Consider the following 21,284-nt stretch of genomic DNA (forward strand, 5'->3'; position numbering starts at 1 on the left):
TCGTTGTGAATAATTCAAGTTGCTTCGAGGAAGCAATCCATCAAACAGAAGATAGTTTACTGTCGATTTTTCGGCGAAATGAACACATGCAATCAGAAACCATGTTTAGTCTTCAGTGACTTCTGTCTTATTCACCCTCTCAATGGTTTCTCCTTTAAAAGACCATTCCCGTTAATTTTGCTATTTTCTGTTTGAATAGTTTGTAGGCCTACTTCTTTCCCAGATGACATGTCTTGCCATATTCTTATTTATTAATAAAATCACTATCAGTCATGCAAAGCGAAAAGAGCAATGGATGCATGTAGGGACTGACCTATCCTCATAGTTATTAAATTTATATGAAAACAACCAGTAGGATATAAATAAGCTGCACCAGAATAATGCACATCCCCAAGTAAAGTAGTTTTGATAATACAGACACCTTTCCCTAAAAATCAATGCTTTTTAGCACATAAAATATTGGTTCAATAGCCTATAACAAATCTATGGTGATCAATACAAAAATCAGAGTCCAAAAACGCAATGTTGGAGTTGAGCGTTTAGAGAGTTCAAACTGTCAACTCTCTGAAAAGGTGATTGATCTGTCTTCTTCTTTTACTGAATACTGCACTCTATCTATTTTTCTGTAATAATAGATATATTTGTAAATGCCACGAAGGTATATTCCCAACCCTCCAGTATAAAACCTCTTGAATGGCTTCAGTCTCTTCAACCCATTAGACACTTTCTCCCCTAAGAAGCTACAATGTTGTGACTTATGATAACGGTCGATCTGTGGTAAACCTAATGGCTAAAGGCTATAGTTTTGTGGAGGTCAGATCTCATCTACCCCAAAATTCAACTTTATATCAAGGCATAATACATCCCTTTTATAGTAAAGCTGGCAACATCTATTCGTTTACACCTAACACCCTTAATATAACATCGGATCTGCCATCCATTGACTTGCTCGTATTTGACCTAGGTAATGGTCATTGATTACTGTGGAAAAGACATAATCCAAAATATCAGCAAAAATATAGCTTTTTATAATATTATTGCAAACCCAATTTTCGAGAGTGTGACAGCTATTCTGAGCAACAGTGCATGAACTAGAGATAATTTGCACTACAGTAACATGCAGTTGAAAAAAAAAACAAGCATTTGAAGTGTTCACCAATTGCCTCATAATTGCCAAAATATGCTGTAAGATTTATACATAGAATGAAATTTCAGAAAAATACATCCTGGGAATACACAGTCCCTGCTAAATTTGACGTTTGAGAAGGTATTATAGATAATGGATGTGCGTCAGGAATATTGATAAAGAGCTGACAGGGATTTGAGGACTGGCCAGCTCTTCTTCAGTAAAGTGTAGCACAAATAAATGCAGCCACCCCGTGGAGGCATTTCAATCTTGTCCTAATTGCAACTTGTACAAGCTGTTATTGTTAATCTTTGTATTCGTTTCTTATTTCTTTTATATAGCTGGCAAACTACAAGATTAGCGTATATGTAGGTAGCGGGGGAGGGCAAACGCCCTCTATGACAGGACAAGTAAAGTTGAAATTGATAAATAAAGAAACCCTCGACAAAATTTCCGGAAATATTCAATTTGTTCCACTACTCCTGCACCTGCCAGCTTCAAAACTGGTAAAGAGGTTTAAAGACGTTTTTTTTCTTCGGAGATTGATTCAGCGATTACATTTTTTCATTTCCGGTTAAATAAAACGGATATTACATTCATTACTTAAAAGGATAAAACGGTCGTCTGAGACATAAGAGCAAATTATGTAAATTGTAAAAAATGACAGATATAAGACAATAAAATATAATCTGTTTCTTTTCACTTTAATGATACAACTTTTATTCAGGACATAAAAACAGGATATTTGAAGTGAAAATATACAGATACACTTGAATTGTCTTGTTAAGCATTTCCCGAGGTTGATTTATCTAATATAATCACTGTTTTACCGTATAAGAAATGAAGTCGGGCAATTTTTCTCATTAAAGTATACATGGACAATCTTACAGCGAACCAACAGGGAATTTCCATTAATCTTCATTATCAATATTGCCATTAAAATTGTAAAGATAACCTCGAGTGATCTGCTGCCAATACAGCCAAAACGCCAGAATCTAAAATTTCCAAATTACGCATAGCACAATCGAAAGCGTGCCGTATTCATGCCCGAATCCCTACGAGTAGACTAATGCCGTCCCGTTGACATCAATTCCATTTTTAGACTGTCACATACATACGCTGTCGTAGAGTTGTTCATCGACGACCCTTGGAAGCAGCTTTGTACTATTTCTCGTTCCTTGAAGTTAGTGTATATTCATAAACTACTTTTGAAGCAAAAGGCGCGTTTTTATAAATAAAATCCTTCTATAGAATAATTTAAGATTTTCCACAAAATCAATGAACAATGAAAATTGATTAGTCAAATAAATATCTTTCTGAAGCATTATAGTTCTATTGTCCTTTAAATAAAATATTTTACTTAATGCGCCGGAGATATACAAAAGACCCTTATTTTCAATTTATTATAGGATTTGATTCCTTATAATATAAACATATATGGTATATAAGGCTGATACTTTACAAAAGTGAAGGACCCGAGAAAATGGATCATATAATTAGCTCTATCAACAGTATCTGTAGTATTATTGGTCACATAAAATGTTGGATCAGACAATGTACTCTGATTTTCAATCAGCTAATACACGGAGTTGAATAGACAGATAGCTAGTATCTTTTTATCTGTTATTTCCCACGCCATTGGCCATTAATTATCAAGTCGCTCCGTGGCTAGATCCAGTAGATAATTCTTCTAAAGCATCACGGTGGCTACTCCTTACACTTGCCCGATGGGTAATTTTACACGGCAAGCACGTGTTCACGTGTTCTATGCAAGTAACCTGTCCACACAGCGTAACCGTTTTGCTCTCCAGTCATACAACAGAAGTATAAAAACATGCTGAACATCAATAGTTATTTTTATGATCAAAGAAATGCGGCATGTATAGGTGGACGTCATAACAATACCTTGCGGGGGGATTTGAAGTGCATCACTGCAAGATAGGTAATGCTGATATTAGTCTTAGCTTATTAACGTCAATCTGCCTTTAATATGCTACAAGTAGGCAGTACCTAATATCCTGAACACTTGAATCATTATATGTCATTTGTAATTGCAGGCTGAGTAATCCAGTGGCGTATACCAAGTACAAGAAAAATTGCTGTGATAACTGAAACTTCTTACAATAACTTCGCCACTGGGATTAAAGGCACCAAACAGGAAGGTTTAACTTTGAGATGAGCTTAACGAACGTTTCTACTTTGAATAATGTCTGTAAATGTCCAAATGTTACTGGCAATTGCTCATCGGATTTATACGACAGGATGAAATGGGTTGAAATCGTCCAGGATTTTGCCCCAGCCGCCTTCTACGCTGACCGCATCGTCACACCTATCTGGTATGTGATCGGTTGCCTCGGGAACGTAACGTCTTTGATCATTTGGTCAAACAGAAGAATGCGCAAAAACAACACATCAGCGTACTATCTCTGCTGCCTTGCTCTCTCTGACTTGTGCTTTTTAGTACTTCATTTGCTAATGGAACTTAAGATTGCCTGGGGGCTTCGAACAATTGATTATCAAGTTGTTTGCGAGATATTCATGGTGTTATATTACACTCCACAATATCTTTCTCCATTGCTTATTCTAGGATTTACCGGAGAACGTTTTATGGCCGTTTGCTACCCTCTCAAAGCAGTCGTATACTGCACCAAAAAGATTACCCTTCGACTGATTTTTATTATGAGCTCTCTGGCGTTTGCCTTGTGCAGTGTCCAAGCTTATCTCTGGAAATATGATGCCATTTCTGAAGAATGCATCTTTCGCCCAGAGGCATTTGTAGGAAGCATGGCATTTGGAACATGCTGGACATGGGGAACAGAAATCCTTGGATTTGCAGTTGTGCCTGTTGTTGTGATTGGATTAAATTTAGCTGTTATAGCATCAATATGGGGTTCCCCTTTTGCGGGAAAATCGTCGTCTCACGAGTCAATTGCAATGCAAGAAATCGTCAATCATAAGAATGTCCAGAAAGGAAAGGCGTCCCGTTCCAAAACCAAAACAACATCGACACTGATGCTGCTGAGTGTTTCTTTCTTTGCAATAGGCATGACTCTGCCGGCAACGATTGTATACGCCGTAAGTAATTTCATAGCCGAGGGTGACCCGTGCCTGTCTGACAGCCATGTGAGGACGGATTCAACTTGGAAGATGTATTTTGGGTATATCACGGCAAGAAAGTTGATCGAAGAAATATGCCTGTCGCATTATGCTTGTAATTTCTTCATTTACATTTGTGGAACTAAATTCAGAAAAGCCTTTCGTAACTTTTGCCACCGCAAAGCCTTTAGCTCAGATTTCAATAGATTTTCAAAAAAGAGGGAATCCAGTAGTACTGACACATTCGTCGCCAAGTCAACTTTACATCGCGTGACCAAGCATCCGTATAATTAAACATTTATTAAAAATACCTTGAATAAATTAAGGTCGCCTATAGGCCTACTGCTATCAGGGCTGACCTCTCTCTGTTACCGCCAAGTGTCACGTTAGCTCCCACCTGAGATACCAGCAAAATACGATACACACGTGTCTTAACCTTTGGATGGATGTAAAGTCAGTTACTGTTGAAATTATGGCAAATGCATTTAAATGATATATATTGCTTACACACATTTCAAAGGAGAACGAGTGCACAGATAGTCAATTCACCGAAATAAATATCCTAGTGAAATATCGTCTACCGTTTAAATGCTAACACAACGTATTCAAATATTCTGACATACATTTATAGCAACAAGATGATTTTCAAGAGCACTTTTTTCGTTTTGATTTTCGTGATAATCACTGTCTTTAAAACTGGAAAATGCCGCTTAGAGTGGCCGTTATATGACCCATCATGTATTTTGGTAGCTATATATTAGTGATGTAAAATTCAACTGCACCGGCAACAATATCTCCTTGTAGCACTACGTTTTTTGTCAAACCAAACTGTCAGGTCATGGGTTTAGAATGTATCACTTCTTATACCAGTAAATTCACATGAAATGGGATACGAGTAACATATGATAATGTATTTTTATACGAACATGCGTTAAGTACAACACAAATAACACCATTAATTTAAATATTTTAGTATAGTTTTAATTATAAATAGCGATGTGATATAAAGTTTAAAATATACAGCGAGCTCAAATTAGGCAGGTTTGTAGTAAGCGAAGGCTTCCCGAACTATTATGTTCGTCCCCCAGTTATACGTATTATACGTTCATTTTTGTAAAAAAAAAAGCCCTATAAAGGCTTTATTTTGACTATTTCTTTATGAATAGCATCAAGGTGTGTAACCTGTATTTGCTTATTCAAATTCAAAATAAATAAGAATTATTAGACATTATGGCATGTGTTTTATTGCCTTAAAGTATCTCTCAGGCATACCAGAAATCTTATAAATCCCCATTCCACCAGTTTCTTAATTCTAGATGCTTACTAAATTCTTATTAAATGCTGGCGTCTTGAATGAGTCTTGGGCCATGGCATATAGTCAATCAACATAAGAACTCATGTCAGGAAAGTTCATTTTAGTTCGTACAATTTACATGAGAAAACCATGTACATTTATCGATATAACAGACACTGCACGACAAACTACACAAAAAAGTTAATATTACGAATATATTTATATGAATTTGTTTCTTGGCAAACCAGCCATGAACTAAACATATCACCGTTCTTGAACAGTTTGACAGATAAGGTATCTTTATTATTCACATGCACGGGCTGTTGACTGAGAGGCCCTTTCGTAATGAGTCTAACGGAATGAAAAGGGGCACCTGGCGTAGATGTTAGATCCCTGGTTGTCGCATTGTTACAAACATGTATGTACTCTAATCAGAATTATGCACTAATGAGGAGAATTAATATTAATTTCAATTCAAAGTTTATTCAAAGTTTTTTCCAAGCACGCAAAAGTAACCCTGCGTGAGGTAACTTGACAATGTTATTTCTAACACTTATTCTGACAGCTTAAATCATTTTGGTATTTCACACATAATCCTGATCTATCATTGACTATTCCTTTCAAGCATTCACTAGTGCCCCAATGATGCATTCAAGGAGTGATCGCAAGAGAGGAACTTAAAGGAATTACCGATATCGCCCGAGAGGAACGTATTACCGATTAAGCATATAAGACTCATCTAGAATCCACCAATTGCAATGATTATTTTGCATAAATTAAATTTTTTAAAAAGTAGATTCTACCTATGGACTCATATTCCAAAAAAAAAAAAAAAAACACAAAGAAAAGGGATCACAAAGGACAAGTTAGCATCATACTTTGCTTTTCTCTCTCACTCAAAGCTCAGTTCTTGATCATTGGTTAATGTCAAATTTGTGTAGCACTCAATTTGTTTGTTTAGTCAAAAGAATAGAAACAAAAAGATCAAATGCTATGCCTAAATACGTTTCGAGGACGAGTTTCTGAGAAGGGGTTATAAATTAAGCCCACCAAGTGAAAGTAACGGGTCATCTCCCGCATCTCCTATAATTTCACTAGCCGCTTGGAGTTCATACTAAATCAGGGTTTCTGTGCGATAGCAGATGATTAATACGGCGACCCAGGATAACTGGGCGCATAAAAAATCTCATCATTCAAATTTTTTTTAGTCAAGACCTGAAATATCATAGGTAGTGCAATTATACAAATATTGACCGATGGGTGTGAGTTAAATGGCCATTAAGGCATTAGAACATGAATCTCCGATCGGTGAAAATAATCGTTCTGTTTTATAGCATGTTTTATTTCTAGTGTATAACATTTGCTACACGAGGAACTACAAAATGTTTCCCGTTGAAGAACCAAGCAAATCGCTAAAACTGGAATGAAATATAAACTTGAAAATATATCTCTTACTGCAGAAGAAGCCTAATAAAATAAAAGTTGTGTTATGCTTGTGCTTAATTGCATTTGGAAAAACATAGTTTCGGACTATACATAATAAACACCGTTAGCGTGATGAAAGTTTTTCCTTGGAGCTAATACCAGGTGCGTGCAATTTTAGCAGGAGGTGAACGTTCATGCATTTATTTATACACTCTTGGTCAAAAAGGTTGTCACACCTTCAATCATATGTGCTTTTGTTTACAAATCACATGACAGCTGTTTAAGTAGTTATTTTATTCCATATATGATATTTTAACATGACTTAAGGTCAGGAAAAGCCAAAATACTGGTGAAAATATCCATGTTTAATACCATTTATTCAAATTAAGAACATGCACTCCTCAAATATGGGTTTCCTCAGTGATTTCCATAGAAGTAAAAATGCCATAAAATCGAAAAGACACCACCGTATGTCAGTAAATTTATACACAATTAGCATGAGAATGCGCTCTTTAAAAGTCACGCGTCTACTAGTGTATGCGTCTGCGGCAATTATCTCCTGTAGGCGGCGCGGCATGCTTAGAACAAGGGGTACAGGTTTGTGGGATATTGTCCCATTCTTCCCAAAGAGCCCGACAGATTATTAGGGGCTTGATTTTACTCTGCACTGCGTACTCCAAATCAACCTTCAGGTACTGATAGGCTTAGTATTCAAGTTCAAAGTCTGTGGTTCCCTCCTCAGAACATTACATTTCTGCAAGAAATCAGTCAACAGACGAGAACTGTAAGTGTGTTGTCACGATAGTCACCTCTGAAGTCACCTCTTGCAAATGTAGTGAGATATCAGTTGAAAATGTCACGGTAAATGGACTCATTAAAGTTCTGTTCCGGAAATCATGGGCATGGAGTGCACCCCAAACGCAGACTGTCCCGGCACTTCGGGAGATATTACCCTGCACACACTCTTCCAAGAGGTATCCCCCAACATATCTACGGACACTCATTCGACCGTCGAAAGGGTAAAACAAAAATTTCGATTCCCCAGCAAAGGCAACTCCCTTCCAGTGACGATTGGCCAAGTTCCGGCATCTCTGAGGCCAATGGCCGTGACATTTTAACCTGATACTTCACTCCATTTGCAAGAGGTGACTTCAGGGACGACTACAGGCTTCATCATGACAACGCACTTGCTCACAAATCTCGTCTGTTGATCGATTTGCCACAAAATCGCAATGATCTGAATGGGAATCACCATCTTTTATCTGGAATACTAAACATATTGAATATCTGAGGGATGAGTTGGAGTGCACGATGCAGAGAAAGTCAACTCCTTATAGTCTGAAACAACTCCGCTAAACTCTTCAGGAAGAATGGGACAATATCCTTCAAAACAGACCTGTAATCCTTGTCGGAGGCAGGCCGTACGCCTTAGACGCAAACCCTAATAGACACGTGACTTTTTAAGAGAAAAATTCTAATGTTAATTGTGTATAAATTTGATGACATTCGGTGGCGTCTTTTCGAATTTATGGCTATTTTTCACTTCTGTAGAAATCATTGTGGAAAATCATATCTGAGGGGATGCATTTTCTTTATCTATGACGTATGGAATAAAAAAATATTTAAAACGGCTTAACAGCTGTCATGCTATCATTTGTAAACAAAAACACTTGGGGCTAGAGGTGGAACAACGTTTTTGACCAAGAGTGTACATTTATATTACTCTTCCGTCACCCCCACCTACACCAAAACTATGTACGTAATTACAGTCATAGACTGACGATAGACATAGCTTATTTCCAGGTAACAGAAATTCGAACGTGAAATGAAATGATATAAAAATATCCAAAGACAATAACTGCGAGTCATAGGAAAAACGTAGGTCGTTTCATGTTAAGATAAGAATGCTTTTAGGCCCGATTTTGCATTAACTGTAACTATCAAAATCTAACGGGAACTACAGATAACACAAGATGACACGTGGGGCTCTGTCGTGGTAATGGGATATAATGAAATGTTATTATCTGACTTCCCGAGGGATTTGCGATGAGCATACTAACGTTATAACGGGGATGTGCTTTTTGTCAAAACCGTTATCTCTTTTATTACTTCAACAGGCAATTACTTATTTGATCGTTATTTAGATTCTATCTCAGTGAAGTTTTGGTTTTTCATATCAGTCTGCCTTTGTGTCGATTACCAGTGATATTCTAAAACTCTCTATGCGGCTGAATATCGTAAGTAATATCGTACGACATTTATTTTCCGTGAGATTAAAAGTCGTTGATTAGGGTTCACGTCATGGCAGCATGGATACAATAGATCTAAACACCCAGGCGCACAATTTCTTATATGATTTACAAAGAGACAGCATACGAATGACTTCAAAAACAAATTATTTTGTGCGTGAACATACGACCTCCCATGGATCTTTCCATTTTGTCCAGTGCCAGATCCTTCGAAATGAACCTAATTTCAGAGTACACCCTGCTTCAGTAATCGATAGGCCTACATAAAAATGACACCTGGGGCTGGTTTATACATATCTAGCAGTTACAATTTCCTGTCCTCACATATTCTGATATCTTTCCGGGATCAGACTTTTTCTTAGCTTAAGTAGGCTATACGTGTATCTCAGAAAATCAGGCGCTTTTAGAATCATTTGGTAATCAGCAATCTTCTCTCAATTCTTCAGCAATTTTATTTGTGGGTGTGTGAAATCTGCAGGACAAACTGTGTTTGGAGTGCAATACATCCTCCTGGATGTACGTCAACTAACACATTCGAAACTTTTTAAAACATAAACTCCAGTAGTAAAACTATCCCCACTCTTACAATTTTAAAGACGTTTTGGTTGAAACGACCAATTAAGAATTAAGAATTCGAAGCTAAATTGATATAAAGAAACAACTATTTTGCTCTTTGGATGGAAAACCAGGACACAGAGGACTGGCGCCAATAACCAATTTTGGGAAAGAATACTACCCTCGTTATCAGTGACGTAGGGGTTTAGGGTGGTGCCTTATCTTCGCTGGATACAAACTGACATTATATCACCTTACCGTGACATTGGCCCTTTTGATTCGTGGGTGTAATATGTGACCAGATGCTTATGCAGTAATTACAACAAAACCGGTATGTGTTCATTACGTCTCTTTCTGTCTTCAGTTACATTTCCGGAGAAGTGAGAGACTGACAGTTAAATTGTTACCCTAGCAGGTGTAGACGACATGCCTCGGTGGCTGTTTCCTGTGAATTGTATACTTGGCAGTGGTCCGAGTGCAAAAAGCAATAGTTGAAAAAAATGTCCTTACAGTTCGACTTAAATAAACTGATTACCATTGCTTCAAAGAGTCAGGTTAAAATCGTGTTACAATATTTTTTTGTGAAAAGTTCCGAATATCTTTTCATATCTTTTCATAAATCTACCCAGAGCCTCCATGTTTTTTGGGTTTTTTTCATTTGACAATTATAGGCAAAATTTCTTTGTAAAGATAGTCACATCAAAATAAGCAAGTTTCACCTGCTAGATGAATCTAAATACTGATTCATAATATCCATGTACAGTAGATATACACCTAATCACCTAATATATAACTCCCTATATTTGGCTTTTAACTTCAAAATAACTTGCAACATCGCCTTTTTTGTGAGATTTCAGTGCTTTTATAGGAACGCGATAATGAAGTCGCAGGGGAGAAAACAAGGCAATTGGCTTTGGAGACACAAGATGAGCTGATGGTCCAAAAGTTCAATTTGGCTGCACCCCCACCCCCACCCCCGTCAGATATGGGTTTTATGATTGATTCTCATAGTTCAGACTCTATATCTTTTGATGAATTCTTCAATATATATCTACACATCTACGATACTGGGTGAAAACAATGGGGTATCATCTTTGAAAGCCTGTCAAAATATTCCTATGTGTTGGATTACTATGGGGGGGGGGGGATGCTTTCATGTGAAAGGGATGAATTTGTCTTATTATAACAAACAATTTTGTGTTTCAAGACGTTGCTGTGTATTTTAAACTTTTTAAATCTTAGCCAAAAATAACACTCAAACTGCGCTTAAATCTGGGACACAGACATACCAGTCTGTTTTCCAGCTGCACATTATGGAAAAGAAAGCTCTCAGAATAGTATTATTGTTATGTTTTTTGGTCATATCAGGGATCATTTACGGCACACACACACTGGAAAAATGTAAAAATTGTTCTTCGTCGCAAATGTTGATGGGTGAAGAAAACGGGTTATTGTGCTTCAGGACAAAGAATGATCTCCCATACACGTGAACTATGCAAATCCTTCAACTTTGGGAAAACAACTAGGTGTAAGGAAATCCTGTCATCTGAGCGTGGAATCGCCGATGTTATGACCCAATCCTGTTCCGATTCCTTCAGAGACGCACGACAGCGAACCACAGCTAGTGCGTAGTTTCGTTGTTCCATTTATATTCGGCCCAGGAACCAGGCGTACAAAGTGGAACTTCCCATTGATGACGTAAGATGAATATTAAATGAGAATAATTAAATAAGCTATATCCGGTTCCCGCTTTTCGTCGTGCAACGCGCGCGAGGCGAATTCATACCATCGCTGTTTAACCGCCGATTCCGGATCGCAGCGTGCTTTCCCATCTCTGTGAAGTAAGTGCACTTTTCACTGATAATTTTTACATGTGTGTAATGTTACATTTTCTAAAATTTGTAAATAAAGAGCAAAATATGATGCATATTCTAAGCGGCGCGATGTTAAAATTTAGATGTCCATGTCCAATTGTTGTTACCCAGTACCGTGGGCGTACATATATATGTATCTTTGATATGCTTTTAATTTTATTTGACGTTTTCCAACATGCCCATATATATATATATATATATATAAAAAACCCGTATGCCTTGAATCCGGAAAATGGTGGCCATTTTGTTTGTTTCCGGTACAAGCGTACACTTTTTTAAGCCGGCAACAAGCAGAAATAAACAATAAAAAGAAAAACAATAATTTGAATTTAAACAATTCAGGTTTTGAACTAAAGGGATCAATAATAAAACCTTTATCTGACGGGGGAGGGGGGCAGCCAAATCGTTATGTAATTGTCTGCATGATTTACTTTCTACATCTCCTTTGGGGGCATGGTTGCCATCATGGTGCGCAAAATAATCATGAGCTAACACCCACAATTGCTTTTGAAACCTTTGCAAATCTATCACGTTTGAAGAGCCGCCTTAATTAAACTTCCTATGGGGTACCGGTGCGTTTTTAATGGCTCTTTCAGAGGAAGCATGTTTTATTCGATAAGTGTTACTGATAACTCTGCAGGATAATCTAAAGCAGTTCGGAGGGTCGATATCATATCCTTGTTGAGTTTGTTCTCAGTTATGCGTAATACTGCTCCTACCGTGCAACAAATATGTCACTGACAACTTTCAACCCTTAATAAGCAGAGCAGTATCCACAATGATTTTTAAAGTTACCCACCTCTTCCTTGGATACCTCACTGATTCAATATTTCAAAGTGTAGGGTATACTGATGATTCTTCAAAACGCCACCTTTTAAAGGTCCATAGAAAAATTTTATTCGATAACTATTTAGCCTATATACATTGACGTAAACCTAACGCTTAAGAAGCATTAGTGTGAATATTCAAGACAAGAAATAAAACCGGTGTCGTATCTGTTCGAATAACAAAAAGGAAAGGGATACTCTGGAATCCATACTTATTCTCAGATAGTGTTCATAATATTTGCCAATGCAATGCAATGTCATGATGACACCTGATGACCATTGTTGTAAGTTTAAACATAATGATAATCGAAAATCTCTGCAGTCTTCAGAAACTTCAAAGCTTAAGGTTTATCAAACAGGATTCACTCACTATAAGATATAAGCAATATCAATCTTACTCAAGTGGTGTCACATGTTGAGCACGCCAGAAGTCCCATTTAATTGAACGATTTTTCAAAATGTGTCACTTATAAGCCAAACGCCATTCCCTATCCAGCATACTTTATTTATACAACTCGTCTTGAAAAATATCACTGAGAACTTAGTCACAGAGTTGTGGATAGGTCGGTTAGTCATCTTAATGAATTTTGAGAATCTTAATTGCTTTCTTCCCGTTGGGCGCCTCATATTGGAAGATATTACTTGAAAATAAAAGCATATAAAAGCATACCAAATGATCACTACATTTTACAAGAAGTTAAATTCTCGTTCATGAAAAGGGTATTCATTTCTTTCAATGCCACGCTGACAATTTTCACTAAATCATTGATACACAAGGTTAGGGCAATTCTTAATAAACAATATGCAAGTTATGGATGTGGAACTAAATCATTGGGTAATGCTCAATTGGTGATGAGAGTTGCATGTCATATGTGACCAGTCTAAGCAGAATGTAAGGTCACATGTACGTTTAGGCCCCTAATATAACGCAAGCGTGTGCAGCTGCATGTAAAATTTTGCACAGCGGGTCTGAAGAGCAACTATGTATCGTCGCATATGCAAAGAGTAGCTGGCAAGTTTTGGGGATATGGTGTGCTGGACGCAAACAAAAAGAAAATTGCTCTTCATCTTGAAGTGAGTCAAGAAACCATCTGTAAGACCATCCAAAGGTTTCGTACAAAGTACCATGTGCAACCAGGCAGCACCATAGGTCGTCCTCGTAAAACTACAGCTAAGGTCGACAGTATACTGTACAAGACGTGTAGTCAAAAGAGTACTTTCTCAGCACTTTCTCTGAGGAACAGAGGCAAAAAAAAAAAAAAAAAAAAAACAGTTTCTAGACGATCAGCAGACACCTGATTCATGGCCTCGGCCAAGAAGTTCCAAAGGGCCCAACAGAGGAAGAACTACATGTAGAAAGAGGAAGAGCTAGGAATGGACCCGACAACTCCATTGGCGTAAAATGCATCTTTGCAGATATGTTTGGTTTTCTGATGAAGCAAGATTTCTTCTTCGTGGCGTTGTGAGCAGACTCCATGCTTCATGCCAAGTTTGGAACAGATAACCCGAAGACCGTGAGGTGAAACGCCCGCAGTGGTGGTTCTACCCACCTTTGGGCTGCCGTTCCCTTTTAAATTCGAACCAATCTGGTGTTCCTCAGAGAGAGCTAGCTGGTGACGTGTACATGCAAGTTCTGGCCACAGAAATGGTGCCATTTGCTAGAGCTCATTTGATGGTACCTTGTTGTAACAATATGACAATGGCCCATCTCAACTTGAACGCACAAAACAACAATTCTTCAGTGTTCAGGAAATTAACCCAGTGGACTAGTCTGATTTTTCCTGCTTTAAATGGTCTAGACAGTTTTGCCTTTAGGTGACTTTGCTTTTCTCTTTAATCTCTACCTTTGAACATAACGTTGGCTTTTCTCTATAAATTACCGATAATTCAACAAATTTTAATTGATTACAAGAAGGAACCCAGCAAATAATTCTCCTCAAATATACTGTAGCTTGAAGGTAGAACATGGAATTATAATAAAACCCTAATGATCTGGTTGTAAGTTGCATTTTTTCTTAGTTTTAACTTATTGAAATCGTACATACAATGCTCTTTAGGAATACTCCATCATTTTTAGCAAGAGTGTTAAAAAGGATGAGAAGAACAAAATCATTATAAGGACCTTTTCACCAACAGTTTAACAAAACTAGATCAAACCAGAACTGTCGTCTGTCACCAGACAAACAGGCGCCATGGATATTCATTTCACTGCGGAAAATATACTGTATTTATTATGGTCAAAATCTAGTTCTTTTCGAGGGAGAGGGATAAAATTTAACAATTTCTTTTACTCGCACACCGCTTTCACTGACATGCTGTTGCCGCTTGAAGTTCATCGGTAAGTACGTGCTGCAGAAATGTACGTAAAATAGGTTATTTCCAACCGTTTTTTTTACACTGCGACTCATTATTGCTCCTCTTAACCAATGTTTACATCTTTGAGGTTTATTTGCGTCATTGGCATTTAATTAAGGGATAAGACATCGCTTCCAAGTTGTCAATTGCTTACGCAGGTGATATATGAACATCGATTAATGAATCTAATGCGTGTGTACAGGTCGTTTCAGATCTCATCAGTTACGTCTTCTAGCCATAGGAACTTGTAAAACGTAAAAAAATTGCCAGACACCAATGTCTTTGTTTTTTTACGTGCTATAGATATGGAAAGTGAAGATTATTATCGCGACTACTCGATATCTGCAGTATCTTTATATCCACATGGATATACATGTATCAAGTATACACGTATGTACAAAATTCGATAAAAATGACAATAAGATTCATAATACAAAATAATTGGTTAGTCGATGTCCTTTTGACTATTGACTTATAGCGGAGATTGGGTCGAATGATAGTTGATTAGAATAATGGTCAAATACTGCTGTCCAGTAATTAGGGCCTACTCTAAATCTTTGGACTCTCAGAAAATGACCTTTCGTGCAACGTGCACATTGTCTGAAAGACATAGTGCCTTTATGGGTTGTTGTAAGTACAGGATCTTTATTAAAAAATGAGGATATATAACTATTTGATAATAGAACTCAGGCGATGTGATGTGATCCCATCTTTAAAACTCTAGGATGCTCAAGAAAGCAGATGATAGTTACCTCTAGGGACCTTGCTTTTTGTATGAAAGGAAACAATAAATAACCCGGTGCTGATATGGCCATATATAAAAATTGCATTTCGGAAACTGGAATTGGTACTTTTGCCTAACCGGTCTGCACTGGGAATCTAGGGTTCGAATATACATATCTCATTAATAGGCCCACTAATCTTTTTATACTCGATGATAGGGAAATTTCTGGTTCTTACTTAAGCCCATACAAAAAAGCCTCTGACCGAGAACCTCAGTATATGTCATATAATGTTTTATGTCAACTGTCACTTTGCCATGAGTTCAACTTAATGATTTCGTATTTATCTACATAACATTTCCATTCTGTCACAGTGAATAAAGAAACAATATGACAGGAATGCGGAAAACATGTAAGTGGACTGCTTATATGAAAAGATAATATTATATCAATTGTGAAAATGCATTAACGTAAATAAATCTTACACAAAATAAAGCAATATATTGGTCTACAAAGTCAAAACCTTCATAAATTTTTTTCTCTTATTGTCTGTATAACAGAATCTCAAATACTGTCACACTGTAGCCAAAATGAATAAAACAAATGTGCTTTAAACTCATGTAACCGAAGAGCTTTCACCCCTTTCTGTCTTTTTAATTACACTGTAGGCCTATATTTCGGCAATGGATAATCGCGACTTACATAAAATATGGTTGTTGGAAACGGCAAAACATTACGGTGAAAGAAAAAAATTATCTTTAAAAAATCTGATGGTTATTTTGATAATACTAAGCCGAAGACAGGTGATGCAGTATGGTAGCAATCTATGCAGGCGGGTGATTTACTTGAGATATCATTTTTCGGGTGTGTTTAGAACGTTAGAATGTTGCAGTTAGAAAGCAAACTGTCTAGATGGTTTTGTCGACTAAATGTGATACAGTGACAATCTTTGACAGGACTCTTTGTTACATACCAGTCATTGCCTTGCAACCGTTCAAACAGAGCAGAGCATCAACGTTTACTCATCAAGTATTTGTGTTTTCTGTAGTGTCTGTCTACCCGGTTCCAGTTGCATGGTTTGATTATAGGATCTTAAGAAGCTTTGGTATCAGGTTCAATTATACAATGGCTCTAGATAAATATTTGATTGACCGATAACGCAGTTGTTTTAAGCCTAACATGATCATGTCTTTATTGTTTGCCACAGCTTCGTCCCAAAAGTTCATTTCCCAGGCAACAGAATCACTGTTTGATTTGTTTAGTGGTCGTAATAAAACCCAGAACAGACCCTAAGCCAAAACAATCTTTAGAGTACTGCTTTCCTATTGCAGTGATCTATCTATCCTTCTATCTATCTGAGAAATGAGAAGATATATAGTTTTATTGAACCAGTTATTCTTAGGGTCAGCATTTACACAAGTCAGCGATTACAGGCCAGAACATATAAAACATAACCATGTGCCAAACGGGAATGATCCAAAATTTTAGAAAAAAATTCAAAACACGAAAGTGCTGGAATCTAAATGGGTACTACTTAGGGAAGCAACCGTGAATAGAAAAGAACGGCCTCACAAACTTTCTCATATATACATGTAATTGTCCCCATTATGCACCATATGAGGTATTCATACACTTTATGAAAAACCGAATATATATAGTGAGTAAAATTACCGACAGCTTTCAGTTTTGAGCAAGGCTACATGAGATCTAGACGTCTAGACGAAACGGGAAAAAGGAAAAATCTACATGTACTTATAAACATCATGAGTATTTTTTTCATTTAAATATACATGTTCCTTGTAGATTGCGTGAATTCTGTTTTTTTTTCTGCAAAGACATCCCATCAAACACGAAACATTATAAAGACGTTAGTCCAGCGTTTATATAACCAAATAACGTTATGTGTTTGTTGGGATCATTCGTGCAGAAGACAATTTTTTCAAGACATGCCTGTGTCGAGGTTTTCAAAGTGACGAATGAAACGTATGTCAATGAACATTGCTAAATGCTACGCACCCGCATTATCTCATTGGTCTGATAGACAGATGAGTTTCGACGCTGAACTAAACAGACACACAGCGTAGGAACACGTAAAATACATAAAGACTCAGTTCCTGATAGCAAAATTGCGGGGTAAACTAATTAAATGTAACAAGGGAGTTTCCTGTACTTGCCCTTTCCCTTGATGACAGTCTCATTATATGTCACAAATGTCAATGAAACAAACGTGACTGTATCTGAGTTTGTTTCATTAGGTTACATGAAGGAAGCTTTGGATCAACGTTTCGTTGATTATTTATATATATATATATAATGTTTTTATTTCCACAGATTCTTTGTAAAGCCTTTGCCATAATCACCCTGAATATCAGACAGCACTGGAATTCAGCGTGCCTCCAAATACCATTTTAGAAACAATGTGATTACTATGAATTTCAGATACAACTACGACTCCGAATTTTCTTATTTGCAAAAGACCGAAACTCAATAGCGATAATAATCTGTGTGCATTTATAATTCTTTTTCCCTTTTTCAAAGAAGTTGGGAAGAAGAACAGCAACATTTAGTCTTTCGGTATCTTTCAAACTTTTTATAAATGTAGATTGATAGCACTAAAAACAATGACCAACCTTCCTTAAAATTACGTTATGTACAATGACACGATGCGATTCATCCTTGTGCATGAAAGAACTGGTCAAATTAAACAGCATCTTATGTGAACTTGGTAAAGACATTGGTGATAAGCGCAATATAAATGCCAACTAAAACGAGCGGATGTTTGACTCAATCGGCCTTACTTTCTTTGGATTTCCCAGGCCAGTTAGTAGTCGAGGTTTTACCACCCGGCTTAGACTTTGAAAGGGTATCAGGAACGATCGTATCTTATGTTTAACTGGTTGCAATGATGTGTATCTCTTCGCCTGTCTTAATCTTGGCTGTCTCTGTCTTTGTCTTTTTACATGTCTTTCTTTCTGTCATTTTGTTTTTCTGTAAATTTGTCCGCGGGCGCACGTGTTTGTGTTCTTCGCCAAACTGTTTATCCGCCCGTCCGTTTATCGACGTTTTTAAGAAACCTGTATTACCTGTCCTTTTTGGTTCTGCTTAATTTTGGAACTTTTTCACATTCTTTGAAAGCATGCAACCACTGCAGCTAGTATGCTGGCGATCGGATTCATTGCTACCGACTGCCAAGTACCAGTATAACGTACTCGGGTTTTAAACGTCTGCTTTTAGGTTTTTAGACAATGCGGAAACAAACATTACCATAATGTGGGATAATGCTGTAGCGTCAAAAATGATGGTGTAACAGCAGCGTTTTTGGTATGAAAATTGTAATGTTATATACGCCGTTTTTCTGTTTATTTTATCAGATTTTATAGGAAATTTTCTTGAAATGCTTACCTCAGTTTTATCAGTAAAGAGGCGAATTAATGTCCTTGTTTAATGGAACGACGTAATTATGGGCTGACACTGCTAACCAAAATTTGATACATTACTAATTATACGTAACGCTGGTACCAGACTGTAGTGCACACGCTCGTCGTTGACCAAGCCAAGATCTAATATAATTAAAGAGTTACTTCGGAAACTGATCACTATCTCACACCAATTTCAGTTTGAAAATGTTCAGATGAAAAAATAAAGACATTGTTGCCAAATGCATGACTTTACAACGTGTCGAACCTCTTCACTTCTATATTTTGAGTGCTCGACGAGCAGACAACAAATACCATTTGTTATAACCCTTTTGGGGCATGATCCAACATTCTATCGCACTGTGAGGGAATTTTCTGCCACTATTTCTACCTGACCAGTTTACTAAACATTCCAAATAGCAACCAGTGACCGACCACTTATCGACCATGAAGCATCCATCTGAAAACACAGCGATACAATTGGCTACTCTTCAAACACGGTGACGCTTGAACTACTCCTGTACATTGGAGACCACTGTGCTTCTTTCAAGCCTCCAAGGACAAGTTTCATTGTTCCCCAAAGGAGGCACAAACCGCACAAAGAACGCCCTCCCGTGTAAAGAAGGGTTAAGCAGAATATCTGCCCAGTTTCATCAACATTGAATATTGCTATCCTACGGATAACGCTAGGCCTTTCTGTTGGACAAAATATCCTGTGTACTGTTATCTTAAGGAAAGTAATTTCAGGACAAAAATATCCAAAGTTTGTGGAGCATTAACTTATTTACCCTAACCTGTGACCCACTCTTGTGTTAAGATTGTCTCCAAATAACAGTCCTTGTCACATGTTTTTATTGTCAAATCATCCTAGCTCAGGTCTTGACTCAAAAGCTTTTCCAACAGCCAAAGGCCGATCAGTAATAAAAAGAAAGTGCAAATAAGCAGTGTTTTGTCGGCTTTCTGGTTGATTTCCAAAGCCACTTTCCATTTGATAATTACATTTTGTACGAGGCAAGATTCCATTCCACCAAGATCACATAATTAAGATCACACAAAAACAAGTTGTGTCGGAATTCACGAGGAATTTAGATACCCCGTCGGTAACCTGCAGCCACAACATATGGACTGTTAAGCCGAGAACGTATTTGGTGGTAGAGATATGAGTGAAGGTGGATATTATGCTCATTCTACAGGTTTGAACGGGTATATTTGTCTGACAGAAGTCAATAGGCCTACATGCATTGTAATAGAGAGAGACTGAGAGAAGTATAACAGTACATGAGGATGACCTATTAATCATCTTTTAAGTAAATTACAGAGATGCCTCAAGATGCTTTATATTAGCACTGCGTTTTCGAGCTATGGTGCCAGATGTATTTTACGAAAGTAGTTTAGTCGAAAATTCAATGCAAACCGAAATCAAATGCCTTGAAATCGAATAAAGTGAAATTGTACAAATTTGTTATAGGGAAATTGAAAAAATCTCAAGTTTGTTAATATAAAGTTTTCGCCTTATGTATTTTGGCTTTTTGCAAATCCTGCTATAAATCTTATGAAAAGCAGTGTTCATGTTTGTCATAAACTACCTCAATCAAATTCCCTACAGCCCTGAAATTATGCTGCCGATGATTAATATATAAATAAATCAGAACATGCACAATTTACTTTAACCACTGATCACTTTGCGCTTTCCTGGAACTATTGCACAAAATGAACAAGAATTGATGGGCAATAAGTGCGTTAATTCAGTTAAGTCTTCGTCATATCTTTTGGGTCTCCAACCTGATTATTAGCTAAACAGGATCATACAACGTGGAGATGAAACTAGAAATGACATCAGACGAAGAAACAATTGAATAAAATCGAAAAAAAGGGAAAGGGCCGTGGGAAAAATTAATTGTGCAGTTACACACCACTTTGTAGGTTAAGCATTACACTTTTACACAGAGGGAAAAAACCCTTTTTTATTATTTATTTATTTATTTATTTATTTATTTTTTGACAACTGTCATCTTTAAAGTTTCTAATATTTGAGAAACTGTTGAATTTTTGTCGCAACACTGCAGCTGGACCAAAAACGGATTTATAAATTCATAGATTTTATTCCTCATGGTTGTGGATAGGTATACCGAATTGTTATATATATAATATATATATTTGACGGCCAATGACCCTAAACCATAAGCCTTTTATGAGCTTGTTTTTATGACACGTTTGTCCACACACTTAATGATGTGTTGATAAACCGCCCGGTATCCTAATACTTCAGGTTTATTAGAAACCATCGCTCTTTTTTTTTTTTTTTCAGCTTCCCCATAATCCGTTTACATAACGATCTATCTGTA

At 37.1% G+C, this 21,284-nt stretch overlaps 1 protein-coding gene across 1 annotated transcript; it reads left to right on the forward strand.

The window, feature by feature from the left end:
- Positions 1 to 3,187: 3,187 nt before the first annotated feature.
- Positions 3,188 to 5,482, forward strand: LOC106174447 (uncharacterized). The gene has a single exon (XM_013556014.2). It carries the CDS (start codon positions 3,302 to 3,304, stop codon positions 4,514 to 4,516), a length of 1,215 nt encoding a protein of 404 aa, XP_013411468.1. The 5' UTR covers positions 3,188 to 3,301; the 3' UTR covers positions 4,517 to 5,482.
- Positions 5,483 to 21,284: the final 15,802 nt, after the last annotated feature.

The sequence above is a fragment of the Lingula anatina genome, chromosome 1 (assembly GCF_051362555.1).
Source record: "Lingula anatina isolate TDL-2025a chromosome 1, LinAna3.0, whole genome shotgun sequence".
Taxonomy (NCBI): Eukaryota; Metazoa; Brachiopoda; class Lingulata; order Lingulida; family Lingulidae; genus Lingula; species Lingula anatina.